Genomic DNA, 20,025 nt, shown 5'->3' on the forward strand with positions numbered 1-20,025 from the left:
AGTAATAAAGCATTTACTTGATAAGAAAAAACTAATTGTACAAGGACACCCTTGTATAGGAGATTTTTTAATTTAAATAAGGCTTTTCCCCATTAAATACATTTTAAATTTAATGAATGGCAACATGCACACATTTAATATAAACATATTTTATGAATATTTTCCAGATAATGTGGGAATATATTACAGTTTCTAAAAACAGGTGTAAAAACTGTTTAGGCAATTAGATAGAAATAGGAGAGTATGGAGGACTACAATACTCACGTAAATAGTAATAAAACATTTATTAAGCCATTAATACATTTGTTTACAAATAGATTTATTAATCTATGAATAAATGGACTAAATTACAAAGTACCTAATTATTTGACATTTTAATGGGCAATAAAAAGAAGAATTATAAAAAGTATTTACAAATGAAATATTAATCCATCAATAAACAGTTCAAATTAAAAGGGGTTTTACAAAAACGTCATAAAACAGTCAATAGGTACATAATTTAAAAATACAATTTAAAAACTATTTATTGATGGATTATTTCATTTTTAAATTATTTTTATAATTATTTTTTATTGGCCATTAAAATTGTCAAACAAGGAATTACTTTGTAATTTAGTCCATTTCTTCATAGATTAATAAGTTAATTTGTTAACAAATGTATTAATGGCTTAATAAATGCTTTATTACTATTTACGTGAGTATTGTGGTCCTCCATACTCTCCTATTTCTATCTAATTGCCTTAACAGTTTTTACACCTGTTTTTAGAAACTGATATACTCCTTCATTATCTGGAAAAAATTTATAAAATATGTTTATATTAAATTAATGCATGTTGCCATGTATTAAACTTAAAATGTATTTAACCAGGAAAAGCCTAATTTAAATTTAAAAAATCTCCTTTACAAGAGTGTTCTGGCCAAGACTGGCAGCAAAGTGTCAGACATACAACATATAACTGTGCAATACTGTCATTAATACTGCATTTATCCTGTACATTCAAGAAATGTTCTTGTTTATTTCTTATTTTTTATTTATACCATTCTGGTATTTATATTTAACAAACTTAATAGATCCCATTTCTCAGCATTTTGTATTTACTTATTTGCGATGTAGTTATGTGTTATATATTTAATTATATTTGTACATATTTCATATATTCCCATTTTGAATTCTAGTACTTACTTATATTTCTTTACATATATTGTTTATATTGTACTATTATGTAAATAATTTATTTATATTTTCTTACATTTCTTTATGTTTATACAAGAGCAACTGTAACGCCCCAATTTCTGATTCTGATATAAGTATAATACAATATAATTTCAGATCACAGTTTGAGTATAGCAAGCCTCAGATCATCATCTACAATCTAATGTACCTTCCTCCAACTCCTTCAATGTATTTTTGAAAAAATACAGATTTTACTCTAAGTAACAATGTCGCCAGTAGTCTGCATTGTGCACTAAATTCTATTTGAAACACTCAATGTCCACAACATACTGCAACTGCAACATATCCATGTCTGAACTATGGTAAATCAATACTAACCGAGCTGTAGGACGACCATATCTGCAGCACAAAGACTCAGTGTGATTGCGTAAACACACAGAGAGATATGGGCTGAGTCATGCTATCTGTGCTTGCATATACATTATATAGGTCAACAAGAACAATTTGATGCAGTCATTTTGCCTTCAAACTGCTTACAAACATGGCAAATTCAAAGTTGCTTTGATAGTGTAACTAAAGGTATTAAACCTTCATCTGATCAATAGAAATGAAGGTCGTGTTCTGCAGGTGGTGACATTCAGCGTGTTCACAGAAATATGAGCAGCGTGCAAACTCCCAGAGGAGTCCTCTGTCTGCTCGGTGTAATAACTCAAGTCTAGACATAAATCTTCACACAAAGAATACCTGAATACATTTGGAAAATGTTATTAGTAATATCCACTTTATTTTTCCATTTCCAAATAACTCACAAACAGAAAAATAATAAATTGAAATGTAAGCTTCACCTCTTGCATTCACAAACAGATAGGCTACATTAGTGGTTACGTTCAAAAGAAGTAAACATGGAGGAAATTGATGGCAAACATACACCCATCCAATCAAAGACGTATATATCTACTCTTTATTCCAAGGGTATTTATATAAAAGGCAAATTATTTGAATACCCAGGAGGACAGGTTGCTCATAGCTTTCACACAAATATCTGTTTTAGTATCACCACTTGAATCCCGCTGAAAGGGCCATCACGTCTATTAGCATGAAGACGAAGAAATGAATGTTTGCTTCTAAAACAAGAATAAGACTGCATGTTAGAGTAAGCAAGCACTATGGTTTAAGTATAGTAGCTTCACAGCAGTTAATGCAATGGCCGTAAGCTGACGAAGGTATGCTATAACAGACTGGGATTCAGATTCTGTGCCTGTCACTTTAACTTTCAGGTGTGTTTCTATCATTTATGGTGTACTGGAGGTTAGCCCTTAATAACATATTAACCCAAACTACTTTCTAAACATTCTCATGCCACGAAGATCCCAACATTTTTGGGTTCGAGTCACATATCTTTCTCTACTGTGTGCTTTTCAGTTAACAACAAATACCACGGACATTCTTTTGCATTAATGTGATTTTTTTTTGTACAATTAAACAAACTGAAATATGACAAACAAAAGCCTGTAATCAAAGCCAGGAGTTATTTAGTGTTCTCAGGGAATCAATGAGACAATGTTTTCAAATATAAAAACAGTTTTCAGAGCTCTGAACTGCATTAAATGCTTCTCACTGACACTGTTTTGTTTCATATTCTCTTCCTCTTTGCTATTACAACAATCATATTTTTTGCATAGACTCCAGTGTTGGGCACCCTATTTGTTGAGGAAATCCTTTTATGTAAATGGTGAGCTGGATAAGAGTGAAACATGGAAAACCACCTCTGGATGGTGGTCAGACTTTGAAACATAATTAAATAAGTTATTTTAAATAAGTTAAAAAAAAAAAAAAAAAGAGTGGCTCAGTCATAAAGGGGAGCTAGGAGAGTGGAGGGGCAGATTTCACAGTGTGTTTTGGTCTATGCAATTTAGCTGTTAATCACGTACGTAGACTCGGTGCCTTCAAATGGGGTCGTGTTTACCGTGTTCCCCCGTTGTGGTATTCACTACCACGAAAGTGGAACGTTTCTGAAAGCTCAGAGTTCCCGCACTGTGACGTGTTTGTTGACGTTGTCAGAAAGGGTACATAAGTGAATATATTGTCATGGCCTCTGTCATTATGTCTTTGTATTTACTACATCATGTTAACTGCTTGCTAAATTGTTAGCCTCTGTGGCTTCTAGACGCCGACAGTAATGTTGCCGTTGCTTAGCAGCAGTGTTCTATACGACTTAACCACTTGAACGCCAGCATATTGTGTACACGACTTCCCATGTTGTAAACACGAGCTCACGAGTTTCAATTGAAGGCACCAACTGTAAATAAAGATGGACAACATGACAGCTCCTTAAAAGTGAAGCCAAAACACCTTGCTCGACCCCTGGTGGCTGGTTGCAGTATATGTCATAAATCCTGCCTCTTCCATGTTAGCGGATGGGAAACTAAAAAGTCAAAAGTACACCGCAAATAAATTTTTCCCAAAGATGGTTTCTGTCAAATCAGGTAGTTTTTAATCACTCTGATGTTGTTCAAGTGTTAATTTTTCTGATAAGTTTGGTTTTGATTAGTTATTTGATGCTATAAAAAGGGGGTGAGACGTCATGATTGGCAGCTGTGCTCTGGTCGCGACTGGTTTGGGTGGTGACCAATACCACGGCTTCACCGCCTGATCACTACTACGCAAATTACATCAAAATCTCAACATGGGAGCTCCCGTAACCGGGATACTTTGGCTTCACTTGTGAACAGTGGGAGGAAGTGGACATGCGTCATTCATCTTTATATACAGTCTATGATCACGTATAGGACTCTCATTTTGACAAATTTTTACACTTTAATCCTCACTTGAAATGACTTCTACATGAGAGGAAATGATCATTACCATGTTATTAGAGCTTTATAACACCAGGTAGCCTTGCACAAAATGGAACAAAGGTAAACAAAGTAGGATGTCAATGACCTCTAAACTCTGCACATCATTGGCAAGCTAAGATTACAGGCAAACAGTAAGGGTATGGGGGAGCTGGGGGGAGGGGATTATTCACATTCACAATGGACAGAGAGGCAACAGTGATGAATTACTAAATCCCACGTAACCTTGCATTTCTTTCCCAGGCCGTTCACAATGAAGTACTTTAAGTTTTTACACAAACACTGCAGTGCTTCCTTTTGATGCTCGCTATAGCAGGTTGTCATTCACTTCCAGTAATAAGTGGGCACTTAATTGTACTAGCTAGCATTTTTCTTTGGTGACTGAGAGCAACTTTTTTGGACACTTCATTCATTTTTGATATTTAATGCCTTAAAATTCATCGATCCATTAATTTATTTGAGTCCATAATAAGAAACACATTTAAGTAAAAAAAGAGGTTGGTGATTAAAAGTCTGAGCCAGGAAAAAATAAAATTGGCAAAATAAATCTTTACATGACTGGAAGCAATTTATTTTATCAACTTTAATGTGTTTAAAAACAACATGTAAAGGATGTAGTGTTATGGAATCACCTTTTTTAATCAGGAGCACCAGGGATTCCTTTATCGCAGAAAAAATAAAAAAAGGCAATGAAAGTCGTTGGCCGAGTGAGGTAAAACTTCTGAAATGTTATAACTGAAAAAAACAAGTTCAAGTGTTGTAGTAATCCCTCACAGATTTAAGGGTAATGATTAATATTGTTTGTGCGTTTGAGAAGGACTCAACAAAGTGACGCGAAGGGGAAAGAAAAAGGAAACATTAGTGCGCTTATATCTTAAGACTGGTCGATATGATAAGAAAAGAGAGATAAGTTCGACTTCACAGATAAAAATAAGGTAATAAAATTGAGGTGTAAAACAACAAACAGGAATGGCATTAAATTTCGGCTTTTCGTTAACGATCTTTCAATTAAAATGCTTCATAGATTCACCAGTGCAACGTACATTTTGGTGGCACTTGATGAACTCTGGGTTGACACTACACTGCTGAGTCTGTTCACTTACATTTCCCACCAAAGCTCCAGTTACATTTTCTCTATTTTAAACCTTGGCTCTGACACTTTTTTTATCTTTTCTTTTTCAACTGCACAGTTGTCTGAATATATTATACACATCAAACTTTACAATGAAAGGTTTCGTAACATTTCAGGGCTTAGCCTCTTGTCAAGCTTAGGCCTAAATTAAACACCATCCATTTATTACACTCTAATGTGGTCAGAATAAGAGAGAGAGTACATACATTATTTGGAGTGTCAGCACATAAAAAGTTAGAGCTATAAATGGTGTATGGAGTGCCACCTTACTACTCCCTGACACACGGTCAGATGTCCTGTTAGCCAGGAACAGAAAGTCATGGTCAGGTATGGGCACAAAATAAATGCAAAAGTCTGAGAAATGTATATGTACATAAGCAGCTACCCTGCTCCTCTTTTACCACTATAAAATACAACATCTCTCTCTAATTCTCTTGGCCAAACTTTTACTTTTCTTCTTCCCGTTCTTCTCTTTGCTGTCCTCCATTTTCCTCGCCCGGATCTCTCTCATCAGGTCAAAGAACACCTGTTAAAAAACACAAAAAGTCGTGTTTCACGCTTTTCTGTTTGCTGAATATCAATGACGTAAACCTGATTTTTTTTTTGTTCTTAAAATTTTCCAGATATTCCTGTGGTATGGGGTATGTTGAGAACGATTTTTACATCCCCTGATCTGCTCTTAAGTCCATCCTGACAAATATCAAATGTTCAATATTTACGATCGGTTATGTGAGGGAACCTCAAGGCATACTTGCCAATCCTCCCGATTTTCCCAGGAGACTCAAATTTCTCATTGCAACAAACATCGCTAATTCTTCCTGCCCGTCTTTTACCATGTCAAGTTTGATCGAGAGATTTTGCAAGATATCTGGTTTTGAGAGTCGGGACTCTTTCGTTCATGAATGGAATCTGTTAGTGTGTGGTGAATGTTTTGGCCAAATCGTTGCTCACCACACACTATCAGGACAAAACTGTTAAATTTATCATAACATGTCGTTATGTGTGTGGTCTCTCACATTTTCAAAATCTCCGAATCTTTTAGTGTGGGCTAGCCTTTAGCCAGTCAAACGTACCTTGTCAACATTAGCACGGGTTTTGGCAGAAGTCTCAACGTAGCACACGCCCCACTGCTCGGCGCGTGCCTTCGCCTCGTCTGCGCTAACCTGCCGTCGGTCGTCCAAATCTGACTTGTTCCCAACCAAGAGAAAGGGTACATTCTCATCCTCCTTCACTCGCAGAATCTGCTCTCTGCAAAGGAACACAAATGTCATTCAGCCATGAATTATTAAAAATAAACAGACTACTGCTTGCTAAAGGGAATGAGGCAAAATTGTAGAAAATACAGATGCCTTTAATGATGTTCCACAATGTCAAAACAGTATACAGTGCCTTCAGAAAGTGTTCAGACCCCTTCACTTTTTTCACATTTTGTTATATTGCAGCCTTATGATAAAATCGTTTAAATTACTTTTTTTCCTCATCAATCTACACGCAATACACCATCATGACAAAGTGGAAACAGAATTTTAGAAATTTTTGCAAATTTATTAAAAAGGAAAAACTGAAATATCACATTTACTTAAGTATTCAGACCCTTTACTATGACACTTGAAATTTAGCTCAGATGCCTCCCATTTTCCTCGATCATCTTTGAGATGTTTATCAATAGATTGGACATGATTTGGAAAGGCACACACCTGTCTATATAAGGTCTCACAGCTGACAACGCATATCAGAGCAAAAACCAAACCATGAAGTCGATGGAACTGCCTACAGAGCTCAGAGACAGGATTGTGTCGAGGCACAGATCTGAAGAAGGCTACAAAAAAATGTCTGCAGCATTGAAGGTCCCAATGAGCACAGTGGCCTCCATAATTCTGAAATGGAAGAAGTTTTGAACAACCAAGACTCTCCCTAGAGCTGGCCGCCCGGCCAAACTGAGCATCGGGGGAGAAGGGCCTTGGTAAGAGAGGTGACCAAGAACCCAATAGTCACTCTGGCTGAGCTCCAGAGATCCTGTGTGGAGATGGGAGAAACTTCCAGTAGGACAACCATCACTGCAACAATTCACCCATCAGGCCTGTATGGTAGAGTGGCCAGATGGACATGAAAGCCTGCTTGGAGTTTGCAAAAAGGCACCTAAAGGACACTCAGACTGTGAGAAACAAGATTCTCTGGTCTGATTAAACCAAGATTGAACTGTTTGGCCTAAATTCTAAGCGTTATGTCTGGAGGAATCCAGGCACCGCTCATCACCTGCCCAAAACCATCCCAACGGTGAAGCATGGTGGTGGCAGCATCATGCTTTGGGGGTGTTTTTCAGCGGCAGGGACTGGGTGACTGGTCAGGGTTGAGGGAAAGCTGAACGGAGCAAAGTACAGAGATATTTTAAAGAAAACCTGTTCCAGAGCGCTCAGGACCTCAGACTGGGCTGAAGGTTCACCTTCCAGCAGGACAATGACCCTAAGCACACAGCCAAGATAACGCAGGAGTGGCTTAGGGACAACTCTGTGAATGTCCTTGAGTGGCCCAGCCAGAGCCCTGACTTGAACCCAATCGAACATCTCTGGAGAGACCTGAAAATGTCTGTCCACCGATGGTCCCCATCCAACCTGACAGAGCTTGAGAGGATCTGCAGAGAAGAATGGCAGAAACTCCCCAAATCCAGGTGTGCAAAGCTTGTTGCGTCATACCCAAGAAGACTCAATGCTGTAATCGCTGCCAAAGGTGCTTCAACTAAGTACTGATTAAAGGGTCTGAATACTTAAGTAAATGTGATATTTCAGTTTTTCCTTTTTAATAAATTTGCAAAAATTTCTAAAATTCTGTTTCCACTTTGTCATTGTGGTGTATTGAGTGTAGATTGATGAGGGAAAAAGATAATTTTATCGATTTTAGCATAAGGCTGCAACATAACAAAATGTGAAAAAAGTGAAGGTGTCTGAATACTTTCTGAAGGCACTGTACATTGGTTATGCATTTTAGCAGGGGGAAGATACCTAATGGTCTCTGTCATTAAATTCTAATGGATTGAATATTGTTTGCCACTGGACCTGAAGTCGACTGTTGCTGCAAATGACTCCAGTTCTGTGATGGAGAATACACAGAGGAAACCCTCGCCGCTGCGGAAGTAGTTATCTCGGATGGCTGCATAGTCCTCTTGTCCAGCTGTGTCAAGGATGTCAATCTGTACCTCCTCTCCATCCAGCACCACTTTCTTCCTGTAGCTGTCTGCTTTGGTGGGCTCGTAGTCTTCAACAAACTACAAGGGGGGATATAACATAAAGTCGGTCATGCATTATGCAAACGAGAAACTTTCCTACCTCAACAACCTGTGAATTTTACTTGAGTGTTGTGATGCAAGTTGCTCACCTCATCATACATGAACTGGAGCGTGAGGGCTGATTTCCCCACTCCTCCACTGCCCACCATTATCACTTTGTGCAGGGCTAGAGAGTTCTGCCCTTTTGGCTTAGCAGCTGCCATGGCTCTGCGTGCACCAGGAGAGATCCGAGTGTGAAAGGTAGAAAGTTCAATGTGGAGCTTGAGGATTGTGAAATGAAGGCCGTGAAATCCAGCTGCAACAATGATAATTCCTGGGGAGATTATAAAAAAAAAAAAGAAAAGAGAGGAGAAATCCTAAGATGTTTCATCATCATTTCCGAGGCTCCAGATCCCATTTCTGCAGCTAGACTGCAAAGCCATCATTGTATCTCATAGCAATAAAATAAAACCAGGATAAACTGCCATTACACTATAAACGTAGTGTACCAGGTTCAGACTAAAGCAAGATAAAACGTGGCTGCTTTATAAATCAGTATTTTCATTATCGCTCCTCCCTGCAGCTATGTGTCTGCAGAACGACTATATGTCCCTTAATGTAGCTATAGTGAACACTGTGCCTTTACTTTTTCTTTCCAAGGACAAAACAAGTCATAGAAATAGATTTCATTACTGGAAAAATTTTATTCATAGCATTGTTTCCCCATACATTATGCAGAAATTATTTGGGTGATGAAATGGTCTGCCAGAAAGGTGCATTCATGGTCAGTATTATAGATTAACAAAATGCTTCAAGTTGATCAGTCGGTCAAAATAACATAAGAGGGGCTGCCAGGTATAGTACAAATTTCTGGGCTTATCCGTGAATGGCAATTCTTTTTTTTTTTCAGTTTAAGGAACAACATTATGTCCTCCATCAGGGATGATGATGAGTATTTGATGTAAAGTTTATCGGCCTATTTTATCTTTAGTTTGGGATTTATTCTATAAGTATTATTATTGTCAATGTGTATTTGATTTATTATTTATCTTATTTTATTTAAATCTTTTTTTCTACTTTCTACTTTTAAAATGTAATATTTCTTTTTTATCCTTTTTGCATCGTCAATTGGTGAGGGTTGGGTGAGCGGGGGCTTGGGGGGAAAAATACCAAAATATAGAGGGACAATCATTTACATTTATGCTTTATTTGTATGTTTCTGTACAGCTGATGTTACTTCCAATAAAATATTATTGAAAAAAAATAGAAGCAACCTCGTGAATGCAGAGCTATTTTGCAGCCAACCACTGTTGGAAATTAACTTTTTTGTCGACCAGCCACTGTGGCTGGTAAATTGCAAAATCCACCAGCCACTCCAGAGATTACTATTGTTTTTTTGGCTGGTGAGTGAAGCAAATCTAGCAGCCACTTGCATACTTTACCAGCATTTGGCTGGTGTTAATTTCCAACCCTGCAGCCAACTTTCACATGCTGGATGTCAGACAAACCACAACATAAATTGGCAAACCTGTGGGAAAAAAACCTGTTTGTGGCATCCTTTTGAGAAAACCTAACAACATCGATGACATATTGATAATCAAACTTATTGTGCATCGTGACAAACATTAGGTACATTCCACTAAACCGAACAGGAACCTGCCAAAGCCATTACGCAATGACTTTTTTTTTTTTTTTAAAGCTTCTGAGTAACATCTGGCAGTATTTTACAAAGGACTGGATAAAATCTGACAGATGCCAAAGCTATTTAGTGGTCAGTTTCCCTTACTGGACAGTCCAGGAAGACTATGGGAATACCATCAAGTGTGTGTTAATGCCCTTTCCCTATCATCGGCCCACACAGACCTCTCTGGGGATCAGGGATAAAGATGGGAAAGCAGCCAATAGGTCATTATACAAATTAACAAAAGGGGTGTATGCACTAAATGTCAATATTAAGATTTAGTACAGGAGGCCATGTCCTATTACTTTAACCATTTAAGCTCCCGTAGTAAGTAAGTAAAGCTTTATTTATATATAGGTTAATAACATGGCCTCTGCAGTTTGAACCACCTGTAGGTGATTTAAAGCACATTGACTGAGGCAGGTGTAGAGGGAATTACAATAGTCTAGACGGGAGAATATGAAAGTGTGAATTAAAAGTTCAAGATCCGTGGAGGACAAGATGCATCTGATTTTTTGCAATGTTTCTTAACTGGAGAAAGCAGGTCTGGACAAGTTTAGTGACATGATGGTCAAAAGTCAAGCTGTAAAACTGATATTGGATTGAAGTGGGCCAATAAACTGATGAACTGCTGTAGCAAAAGTAGTAGTAGTAGTAGTAGTAGGGGAAAATGTCTCTTAACCCTCCTATTATCTTTGGGGTCGGTTTGACCCCATTCAATGTTTAATGTCTCTAAATAAATGATTGACATAATTTTTTTTGCTACATATTTAATGACTTTTCCTAATTTAATGGGGACAGCTGGGTAAACATAAAATTAAAATGATGATATGTTTTCAATGTCCTGTACACATGCTGTACACATCGGTGTTCTTTGGGGTCAATTTGACCCCAGGCTGTTTTAGCTGTATAAAACATATAAGAAATATCAACATTTTACACACATTTGTTTTGGATGATATTGAGGTCACTATAACACGCAATTTTATAATCTTCAAAAAGCTTTAGGGCCCTAACCTAACACAACCATAACTGTAGTAGTGCGAGAACCACTGATAGTTCACACTACATGGGAGAGGGGAAACATCATTCTCGCGAGAACTTTGATATTTCCCCACGCTTTGGGGGCAGCAAAATATGGTTCCCGTGAAGATATTGATTTTATTTAAAGGGGTATTTAGGTAGTCAACAAACAAAACTAAAGTACCTGACACATAAACTTGGGTAACAATTTTAATTATAATAATTTTCTGGAGGTTTAAATTGCTGGGGTCAAATTGACCCCAAGGATAAAAGATGTTAGTAAATTTGAAGGTAACAGGAGGGTTAAATAGTTTGTAGGAAACATTTTGTTAACTTATATAACGTTATATGCATATTTTAAGTAACATTAGGAACGTTTAAGTCAATAAACAGTAACAACAAAGACCTCGGCTTAAATGATGACGTCAACATGACGTGTCAGTGAGGTGTAATGAGGTAATGGTGACACATCATAACAAGTAAACAAACCTATAAGAGGATCATGAAAGTGGCTCAATAACATTAATAACACCTGGCACGTCAAGAATACAATAATAAGGAATATACTGTTATCTTAGCAAGCACCTTATTATCACACCAGACGACTGAAATCATTAATAGCAACGTGCAATGCTCTAATAATCATGTTAACGTATCAGCACGTTAGCTGGTGGCATGGCAACAGCAGGTGATGTGGCTAACTAACAAGCTAACTAACAGGTTAACAAGCAGGTTAACGTCACCTGTGCGTTAATTAACATTTAAAGACATGCAGGTAGCAGATATTAATAAGGTAAATATAATAACATCGGTTACTAAGCAACAGATGTTCGGTCGATCCTCTGTTAGCCACATAGCATGCTAAACGGCTAACAAGCTAATCACAACTAACTGATGCAACATTAATAATATTAAAATAAACAAACATAAGCAGCAGTTAAGCGTTATAAAGGCAGATTATATGTGTGAATAACAGCACCTACCGGTAGATTGAATAGTGTTCACTTTGCTACGACGTTTGAGGTTGAATTAGATGCTTGTTAGCTCATGGCTGGCTGCTCTGAAGCTAACTCCTCCAGCAGTGGACTGACTCTGTCTGACAACGCCCGACCGTCTGGGAGGAGAACCGGCTGGGATTAACACACTCAGCTTTACTGGTTTGTGTCTATTTCTCACTAATAAAAACATCTCAGAATAGTTAAAAAATGATAATATAATTTCCAAATTATGTAGCTTCGTGGTTGATGTAATAGAGTGGATTAAACATGCGAGATAATTGGTTAATTGGATAATCTGTCTATATAATTTGTCTCAGGTGGAGACTCTTTGTCAAATCAGCAAGAGAGACAGATTTGAAGGAGCAGGTAATTTGTTTTTTTACAGGTTAGAGTTTTTGTTTTTATTTAAAATATTTTTTTATCATTAAATCCAAACACAAAAGTGACTGTGTGTTTGTAGACCAAAGATATATTATTTTAAATAAATTAATATGTTATCATTAAATCCAAACACACACACATTTGTAACCCAAAAATATATTTTAAAAATGCCTAAAATTAAAAGAAAGAAAAGGCAATTCCAAATTCAAGCTTGTCTTTACTGTTTTAATAATATTTTATTTTTTTCCTCATTTTTTTTTTTATCATTAAATCCAAACACAAAAGTGACTGTGTGTTTGTAGCCCAAAAATATGTTGTTATTTTAAATAAATTAATATTTTATCATTAAATCCAAACACAGAAGTAGGCCTAACTGTTTATTTGTAACTCAAAAATATATTTAAAAAATGCCTAAAATTTCAAGAAAGAAAATTACAACAACAACAAAAAAAACAATTACAAATTTAAGTTTGTGGGGACTTTTTTTTTTAATAATATTTAATTGTTTTCTTCATTTTCTATGCTTTAGTCATGAAGTCCATTAAAAATTTGCAAAAAAGACATGGAATTAAATGTTTCATCTTTACTTTTTCTGTGAATGTAACAGCAATTTCTCACTAATAAAAACAGTTTTAAATAATAATATAATTTATAAGTTATTTTTATTCGTGTACATTACAAATTTAAGCTTATGGATACTTAAGTTTTAATATTTTAAATGTTATTTTTTTCTTCTTTTTGTATGCCTCAGTCATGAAGTCCATTATCTCTCAGCTACACTTGAAATTTGCAGAGAAGACATGGAATGAAACCTTTCAGCTTGTCCGAAGATGCATGGTAAGACAAATTATCTGTTTTCATCAGCATGTTTGTTAAATACCACAGTGTAAATCGTGGAGATAACACAAAATTCTCATTGACAGGGTTATTTAAAGGCCCTTTTATTAGTTCTATGCAGAGAAAAGTGTTGAATGCTTAAATAAGAGTTATTGTTACTGGATGGCGTCTCTAATATGATGATGTGCTGCAAATCAGGAACTGGTGTGGTAATGCACTGAGAGTGAGAGCATCTATCCGGGAACACACAAGTCTTTGTTATTGGATCAGTTTGTGCATTGACGGATTCACTTCAACCACATGCCAGAGTATGAGTAGTGAGCCTTTTTGAGACAAACCAAAGTTGTTTTTCTCGGCCGGCCATTGCTTTGTTTCTAGTATGTTTAACACTGTCATGTTTGGTAAGACGATCTATATCATTTGGCTACAGGCTTAGGGCCAAACATGCAAAGCTTTGCAGATTCAAATGTCTTTTACACTCAACAAAAAGGCTGCAAAGCACTCTTTAAGTGTATTAAGCACTGTTATATAGTGACGTGTACTGTATGCTGAAGCAATGAGAGGGTGTGTTAGTTTTCTTTAGATTTGTCATGGGTGGAGCAGCAGGAGAGATAATACTTTTGGATTAATACAAAGTGGAGCTTGGCAGCGGTCAGTCTCTGGAGTCCAGTAAAGAAACGTGATTAGTTGGTGGTCTGAAGTGATGTGTGGTCCAGGGGGGGATAAGGCAGCTGAGGCTCGTCATGCAGTTTCCTGCCAGCAGTGATGCTGAGGAGGACTTTTTTAGGACCAGAAAAAAAACGAAGTACTATGTATTTTCACTTCTTTTCCAACCTTCCTGGTTTTTAAAACATGCCGATCCCAAAGTGCAAAGCATCCAAATCCCCTCGCACTGCACTGGTGTCATGGGATGGGCTGTAAGGACCAAACACTGTTTACACAAGGATGACTTTGTCACACAACTGGTCCATTGTTTGTTTCTGCCCTTTGTTCCCCAATAGGACAGACGCAAAGATGAATCCAGACCCTATAAGCCACTGGTTAGATCACTGGAAAGGCTCCAGGAAGAGTTAAATGGTAAACAAACAATATACAAATGCTCTTTTGTATGTATTTTAGTACATGTATGTCACTTTACCTGTGAGTAAGTCTGTCTCTGTGTGTTTCAGTGTCCTGTATGAAAGCCATGAGGTCTCGTCTGGAGATGATCGCCAAACAGCAAGGGTAGAGAGTTGTTATATTTGACTTCACAGCCCTACAAAATCTATTTTATTGGTCTATAATGAACAGGATCATCATTACAGAGCTCAATTTCTCTTGTAATATACTGTGGTGGCGCAAATTTTCTCCTGCTCTGTCCTCCCTAGAATGGGCTTTCACATTACCGAGGCCACATGCTACCTGACGGCCGATTTGTTCTACCTGGAGGTGGTGCTGCTGCCGTGTGGCGGGGTGGCGGAGGTCAAAGTGGCTCCACATGGAGGCTTCCCTGTTGTAAGTGGACTACCATTCACACTACTCCCCTTTACTCTGCGTGATAATAAATTGAAATTGTCTTGCAGCCCAGTGAGTCCTTCCTGCAGCTGCTGAGGTAAGCATTAGAGCTGCAATAAATTTGTCATTTTGCTTGCGAGATGAAGTGCTATTTAAATGATTAGCTAAAGATAAATTGTTTTAGATGCTGATATTTTTTTTGCGCAGGTCAAAACATTTTGCTGAGTTCTCCGTGAAGTTGGCAGGCCTCTTCACCCAGTACAACATCCCTGGGGACAAGTACCTACTCTTTAATATTATTCAGCCTTTTTTAATATTGTGGGCCTCTTGCAGTCATTTAGCTATTTGTGTTTTTTTGTTTCAGTGTAATCAAATTAAAATTGTTTGCATCTCTGCAATGCCTCGGGAAAGACTTGCAGCAAATCTCACATTTGCCAAGGTAAGTGACATAAAAGCGCTGCGACGATTAGATGATTAATTTGTCGATCGATTTTGATATTTGATTAATTGCTTCAGGCAAAAATGTCAAATATTGGCTGGCTCCAGCTTCTAAAGTATGAGAAGTTGATGCATGCTTTCATCATATGATGAGTAAATTAAAGATATTAGATTTTGATTGATATTTGGATAAAATGGCAATTTAAAGACATCACTTTGAGCTCTGGGAAGTTATGATGTCACTACTTTTTGACATTTCATAAACTAAACGATTGATTGAGAAAATAGTCGGCAGATTCATTTTTTTCATACATTTTATTTAGAGTTTTTCCAATATGCAAAAACTAATCCCACCCACCAAAAAAAAAAAGGCCAGAATATATCAAGTATATTACAATAGTGTTAGTAAATTGTACAAGCATACCAAAAAAGCTGAGCAAGTCCTACAGCTAATGCAACTAAATGTCATTATTCGGCAGATTAATAATGAAAATAAAATGTATTTGTTGTTTTTCCTGCTTTCAGGGAGCCAAAGGACTCTGACCCCCAAGTGGACATGATTAACAATGGCAGGATCGGGTGTCTGATAGCTGGAAGAGAAGGCACGTAACATCAAGAAGCAAAAACATAACATGCATCATTTTCTTCAATTAATATTTAATCTATCACTTTAGATTCCCCCCTGACGATCCAGTTCTATATCACCCCGACTGATGAAATGAAGACCTCAGATTTACGTAAGATGTCAAAGTGCCAAACAAATTACTTAATAGACCTGTTAAATGTTTGAATGCATGAGGCTCGTTCTTACATGCATGTAAAGTCTTAACAATTGTACCGGAAAACTTCTTATTTTTGAAGAAATGGCCAACACAGAGGCGTTCGTCCAGGCAGCCCATGTGACTGTAGGTGTCAGTTATGAAACCCACAACCTTCAGATGGCGTCTGTGATCCCACAGCTGGATCCCCAGGGGTGACGTGTTACTGTTTAAATCTCTCACTCAACAGGATACTTCTCATTATACATCCCACAGTGAATGTGATGGTGTTTTATATGGTAAAATTGTTTCCTGTGGCAGTCGTCCTGTATTCCTGCCGTTCAGTGAGGCACCATGTGAAGCGCTGCCTGCCTGCTTTCTCCTCAAACTGCAGCCAGCAATACCAATGATGTTGTCTTTTGTAATCAAGCTCAGACAAATTACAGGTCCGTGTACAGATTACACCTTTTTTAAATGATCTATTTGAACGTAAAGCATCAGCCCCATCACATGCTCTCTGTGATATTTCATAGACGTGGCCATACCAGATGTTGACCTGCAGTGGGCACCATTACCCAAGCTTCTGATGAGACGTTCATCGAGTGCAAACAGCCATGAGGAGACATCAGACGAGCAGGATACTATTTTTACAGTGGTATGTATGATCACCACAATGTTTGCCTTTATTTGTCTAGCTTTGCTGTCCTTGTTCCTAGCTTTTATTTTTCACACACTTGGCCAATAAAGGTGATACTGATTGTGTTAAGCTCAATGTGAAAGGTAACTGGGTTCATTTCAAGCTGAATTATTATGCAAGCTTTGGATTTATGACAAAAGGAATCAATATGTTTTCTGTCCAGCCTCTTCCTGGTGGTGTGATGCACAGTTATGTCCTCCCCGGAGCTGCATGGGAGGTGGTTCCCCAGATAGGGACCGTAGTGGACAGTATTCCCTTCACCCACCCGGCCCACGTCCCAGCCCTGCTGGAGCTGCTCCGACATCAGAGCGCCATCAACACCCTGCTGAGGAGCTGCATCACTTCTGAGTGTGCAGGAACCGGTAGGGGACATTGTAATATCACGAAATTGGTTATATTGGGCAAGGTCATCATGCAAAGTTGGCAAGAAAAATTAAGACAATTTCATGAGTGAGTTATGTGATGGGTTTATTCTGCTAACAGGTTCGGTTTGTGACCTTCACTTCGAAGTCCTTCCAGAGTCTGAGACCAGCTTTTCTGTGACCTTCCACCGACCTGACACTGACTCGCTCGCTGTCTGTGAGCAGAATATTACTTTTATCTGATTAGTTTGGGTTTCATAAGCAGTGCCTGAAATGGGTTGGTCCACATGAGTACCCTTACTACTTATAACGTACCGCCACCTCCTGGTGAGTCGAGGTGTGCACCCCTAAACATCCACTCAACTGCTTCTCTGTGTAAACACATAGCCAGCTTAATGCTGAGAAAACTGCGCTGAAACTGCCCTTGGTACTCCTTCTCATTATCCCAATTTAATATGTAGGCCAACACATATTTTAAGTTGTCAAAATTTGTGCACAGTTTGATTTGTGTCATTAGCTATGTCATGCAACTGCTGAATTAGGGTACTGATTTTTGGTCCAATTCAGACACTGCTGATAAGGTGTATAATTTTTAGGTAATGGCAAATGGAAAGAGAAATCTCACTTGTTGTCTTTTTTGTGTTGGCCACAGTGCTGGTAAACGTACCTGATCCCCGTCAGATCATCTGCACTTTGTTCGGAGTAGGAACAGGGGATCCCTCTCTGAATGAATATCTTTCCACTGTCATGAAGAGGTATGGCTTCATAACTTATATCTACCTCTTATTTCTCTACAGTTTTCCACTCCAGCCCTCTTTACTATAGACCCGCTTTTGTCTTTGTTTTTAGAGGGGTACAGGGGGTCTTTAGGGGGAGATAGCAGGTCAACAGTAGATGTCACATAGAAGTGGTGTACATCATCTGAAAGCTGGGAACCGGAAGATTAATTTGAGAAGCAGCAATTTTTGATACCATTTGGTGCTAAATTTAACAATTTTTTGCGTTCTGCCCTCAACCTGACCTTTTCTAACGCTGTGTCTCAGGTTCATGTCCATTCCTGTGACCTTGACGACATTATACAGCAAGCTAGAGGAGGTCACCTCTGCTCCACTTTCTCCCGGCCACCCGGCCACCACAGAGGCCGAAAATGACCACTCAGCTCCCTCGAGGATTGCTGTGACCGACACCAACGGCGCCTTGACCGCGTCCTCCCAGAGTGCAGCTGTGCCAGAGGATGGCTTCAGCGTCTCTGGTTCGGCCTCCTATGCCATGTCTGTAGCCAAATCTGAGCTCCTTCCTGAAATAAACACGAGTCCTGCTGTCAACCCGTACATGTTCTCTCCTGTGGGTGTGTTTTCTCACTGGGTGACCAATGGCAGCCAACTGTCAGAGCTCATCTGAATCTGTACGCGTGTATACATGACGTGATGACAAAGTTTAGCCTTTTAAAATGTGTCATTTTTAGAAATTAAATAAATGTTTCATAAAGCAAATGTTTCTTTACATGCAAAATCAGGATTACCATGAAACATGTCATGTGTACACATTGAGATACTGTGAAACTGCAGCTGTTTGTTAATTCAGCTCTTGTGTGATCACATCCATCTCCTGCGAGCTGGGGTATTCCAGTGTGGCACAGATCGCTGCCTGTAAAGGTTTGAGGTTTGGCGTTTGACCTCCATCAGACAGCCGAGAGCCTGGTTGATTGGTACCATGTGAGCCAATCAAACATTGTTAACGTGCATTCATGATGGCTCGTAAGAGTAAAGTGTAGAGATTAACTCGCTACACATTAAAATAAGAAATGGCTCTGCTGGATGCATAAATTATATCAAAGTAGGGCTTAATTGTGACCATTATAAAAATTTTACAGACCACTTTTAAAAAATGTTCCCCCTTTAAAACTATTATTTTTGTACAATAAATTAAAGGCAGTTGGTATTAAAGTGTAGGAGTTCAATACCTTTGTGGAATTAAACTCCTCGGTCTGAATTATCTTACTTATCCTGGGACAGCTACCAATATAGTACACATACTTTATCAGACATACTTTGCCATGTAAAGTGGAGAAGCAACACATGCGTCATAAAGCTCCCATAATGCAAAAATAGCTGTTTTCACTTTTATATCAATATTTGTATTGAATCTTTTTCCACTTTTATGCAAACATTCATGCACAAAACGTAACAAACACGGGACATCTGGCATCCCGGTACGTGCTCATATACCTTTTACATTCTATCCCACATATGCACAGACATAACTATTGTGCTCGTAAAAATAACGTATAACTAGTATAAATAAATAAATGAATAATATTAATCCAAATTCGAAAAGTGGATCAGAAGAAAAAAAAAAAAATTAAATAAATAAAAATCTCTAAATATTTAAAAAAAACAAAAAAAAAACATATTACATATAGAAATAAAAATAATAATGAACTTTAAAATTAAAAAACAAAGTGCAATATGTGCAGTCTCCTTGAGTTTGTCCCTGGACATTAGCTAGCTTATAACTTGCACTATTCCCTTTATATCTTGAATTTTCTTAGTGTTACAAGTGTTTTTGCTCTTTGTGCAGAGTTTAATTTGTGCCAGACTCCATTCAAAAATCTTTAAATTGTGAGGATATTTGCTGATATGGAGCTGAAAGCAGCATTTGACTTTAAATTGCCTACTTTTTAAAGATGTGCAGCGTTTACATTCTTCATGTAAAATAAAGAGTGACATCTGGTGGTCATATTTTAAACACTTTAAAAAAAAACTAACTTTTTACCCATGCACATTTTCTCCAGAAATGGTCTGTCTAGCTTCAGTTAAAGATATTTTACACCGTGCAATAATGAAAGAAATTTGACCCTTGACCTTTTATGAATACACTTGAGATAAAACTAGTGTAGTTACATTAACCTCTGTGTCTAATTATAGAATATA

At 37.8% G+C, this 20,025-nt stretch overlaps 2 protein-coding genes across 2 annotated transcripts in view; one reads left to right on the forward strand and one right to left on the reverse strand.

The window, feature by feature from the left end:
* Positions 1–18,585, forward strand: part of med1l (mediator complex subunit 1-like) — a 30,474-nt gene extending 11,889 nt beyond the window's left edge. Inside the window, exons 2-18 of the mRNA XM_074622244.1 lie at positions 12,443–12,510; positions 13,258–13,343; positions 14,345–14,420; positions 14,513–14,567; positions 14,711–14,837; positions 14,906–14,934; positions 15,045–15,116; positions 15,202–15,276; positions 15,801–15,877; positions 15,950–16,012; positions 16,137–16,248; positions 16,355–16,479; positions 16,567–16,688; positions 16,894–17,092; positions 17,214–17,309; positions 17,745–17,847; positions 18,136–18,585. Of these exons, the coding sequence (XP_074478345.1) occupies positions 12,443–12,510; positions 13,258–13,343; positions 14,345–14,420; positions 14,513–14,567; positions 14,711–14,837; positions 14,906–14,934; positions 15,045–15,116; positions 15,202–15,276; positions 15,801–15,877; positions 15,950–16,012; positions 16,137–16,248; positions 16,355–16,479; positions 16,567–16,688; positions 16,894–17,092; positions 17,214–17,309; positions 17,745–17,847; positions 18,136–18,493 (1,843 nt within the window). The 3' untranslated portion in view covers positions 18,494–18,585. The remainder of the gene's footprint in view (positions 1–12,442; positions 12,511–13,257; positions 13,344–14,344; positions 14,421–14,512; positions 14,568–14,710; positions 14,838–14,905; positions 14,935–15,044; positions 15,117–15,201; positions 15,277–15,800; positions 15,878–15,949; positions 16,013–16,136; positions 16,249–16,354; positions 16,480–16,566; positions 16,689–16,893; positions 17,093–17,213; positions 17,310–17,744; positions 17,848–18,135) is intronic.
* Positions 1,937–12,379, reverse strand: ralaa (v-ral simian leukemia viral oncogene homolog Aa (ras related)). The gene is made up of 5 exons (XM_074622242.1): positions 12,111–12,379; positions 8,534–8,757; positions 8,215–8,423; positions 6,235–6,409; positions 1,937–5,687 (listed from the first exon to the last, which is right to left on the reverse strand). Exons 2-5 carry the CDS (start codon positions 8,645–8,647, stop codon positions 5,565–5,567), a joined length of 621 nt encoding a protein of 206 aa, XP_074478343.1. The 5' UTR covers positions 8,648–8,757; positions 12,111–12,379; the 3' UTR covers positions 1,937–5,564.
* Positions 18,586–20,025: the final 1,440 nt, after the last annotated feature.

Source organism: Sebastes fasciatus, chromosome 21 (assembly GCF_043250625.1).
Source record: "Sebastes fasciatus isolate fSebFas1 chromosome 21, fSebFas1.pri, whole genome shotgun sequence".
NCBI lineage: Eukaryota > Metazoa > Chordata > Actinopteri > Perciformes > Sebastidae > Sebastes > Sebastes fasciatus.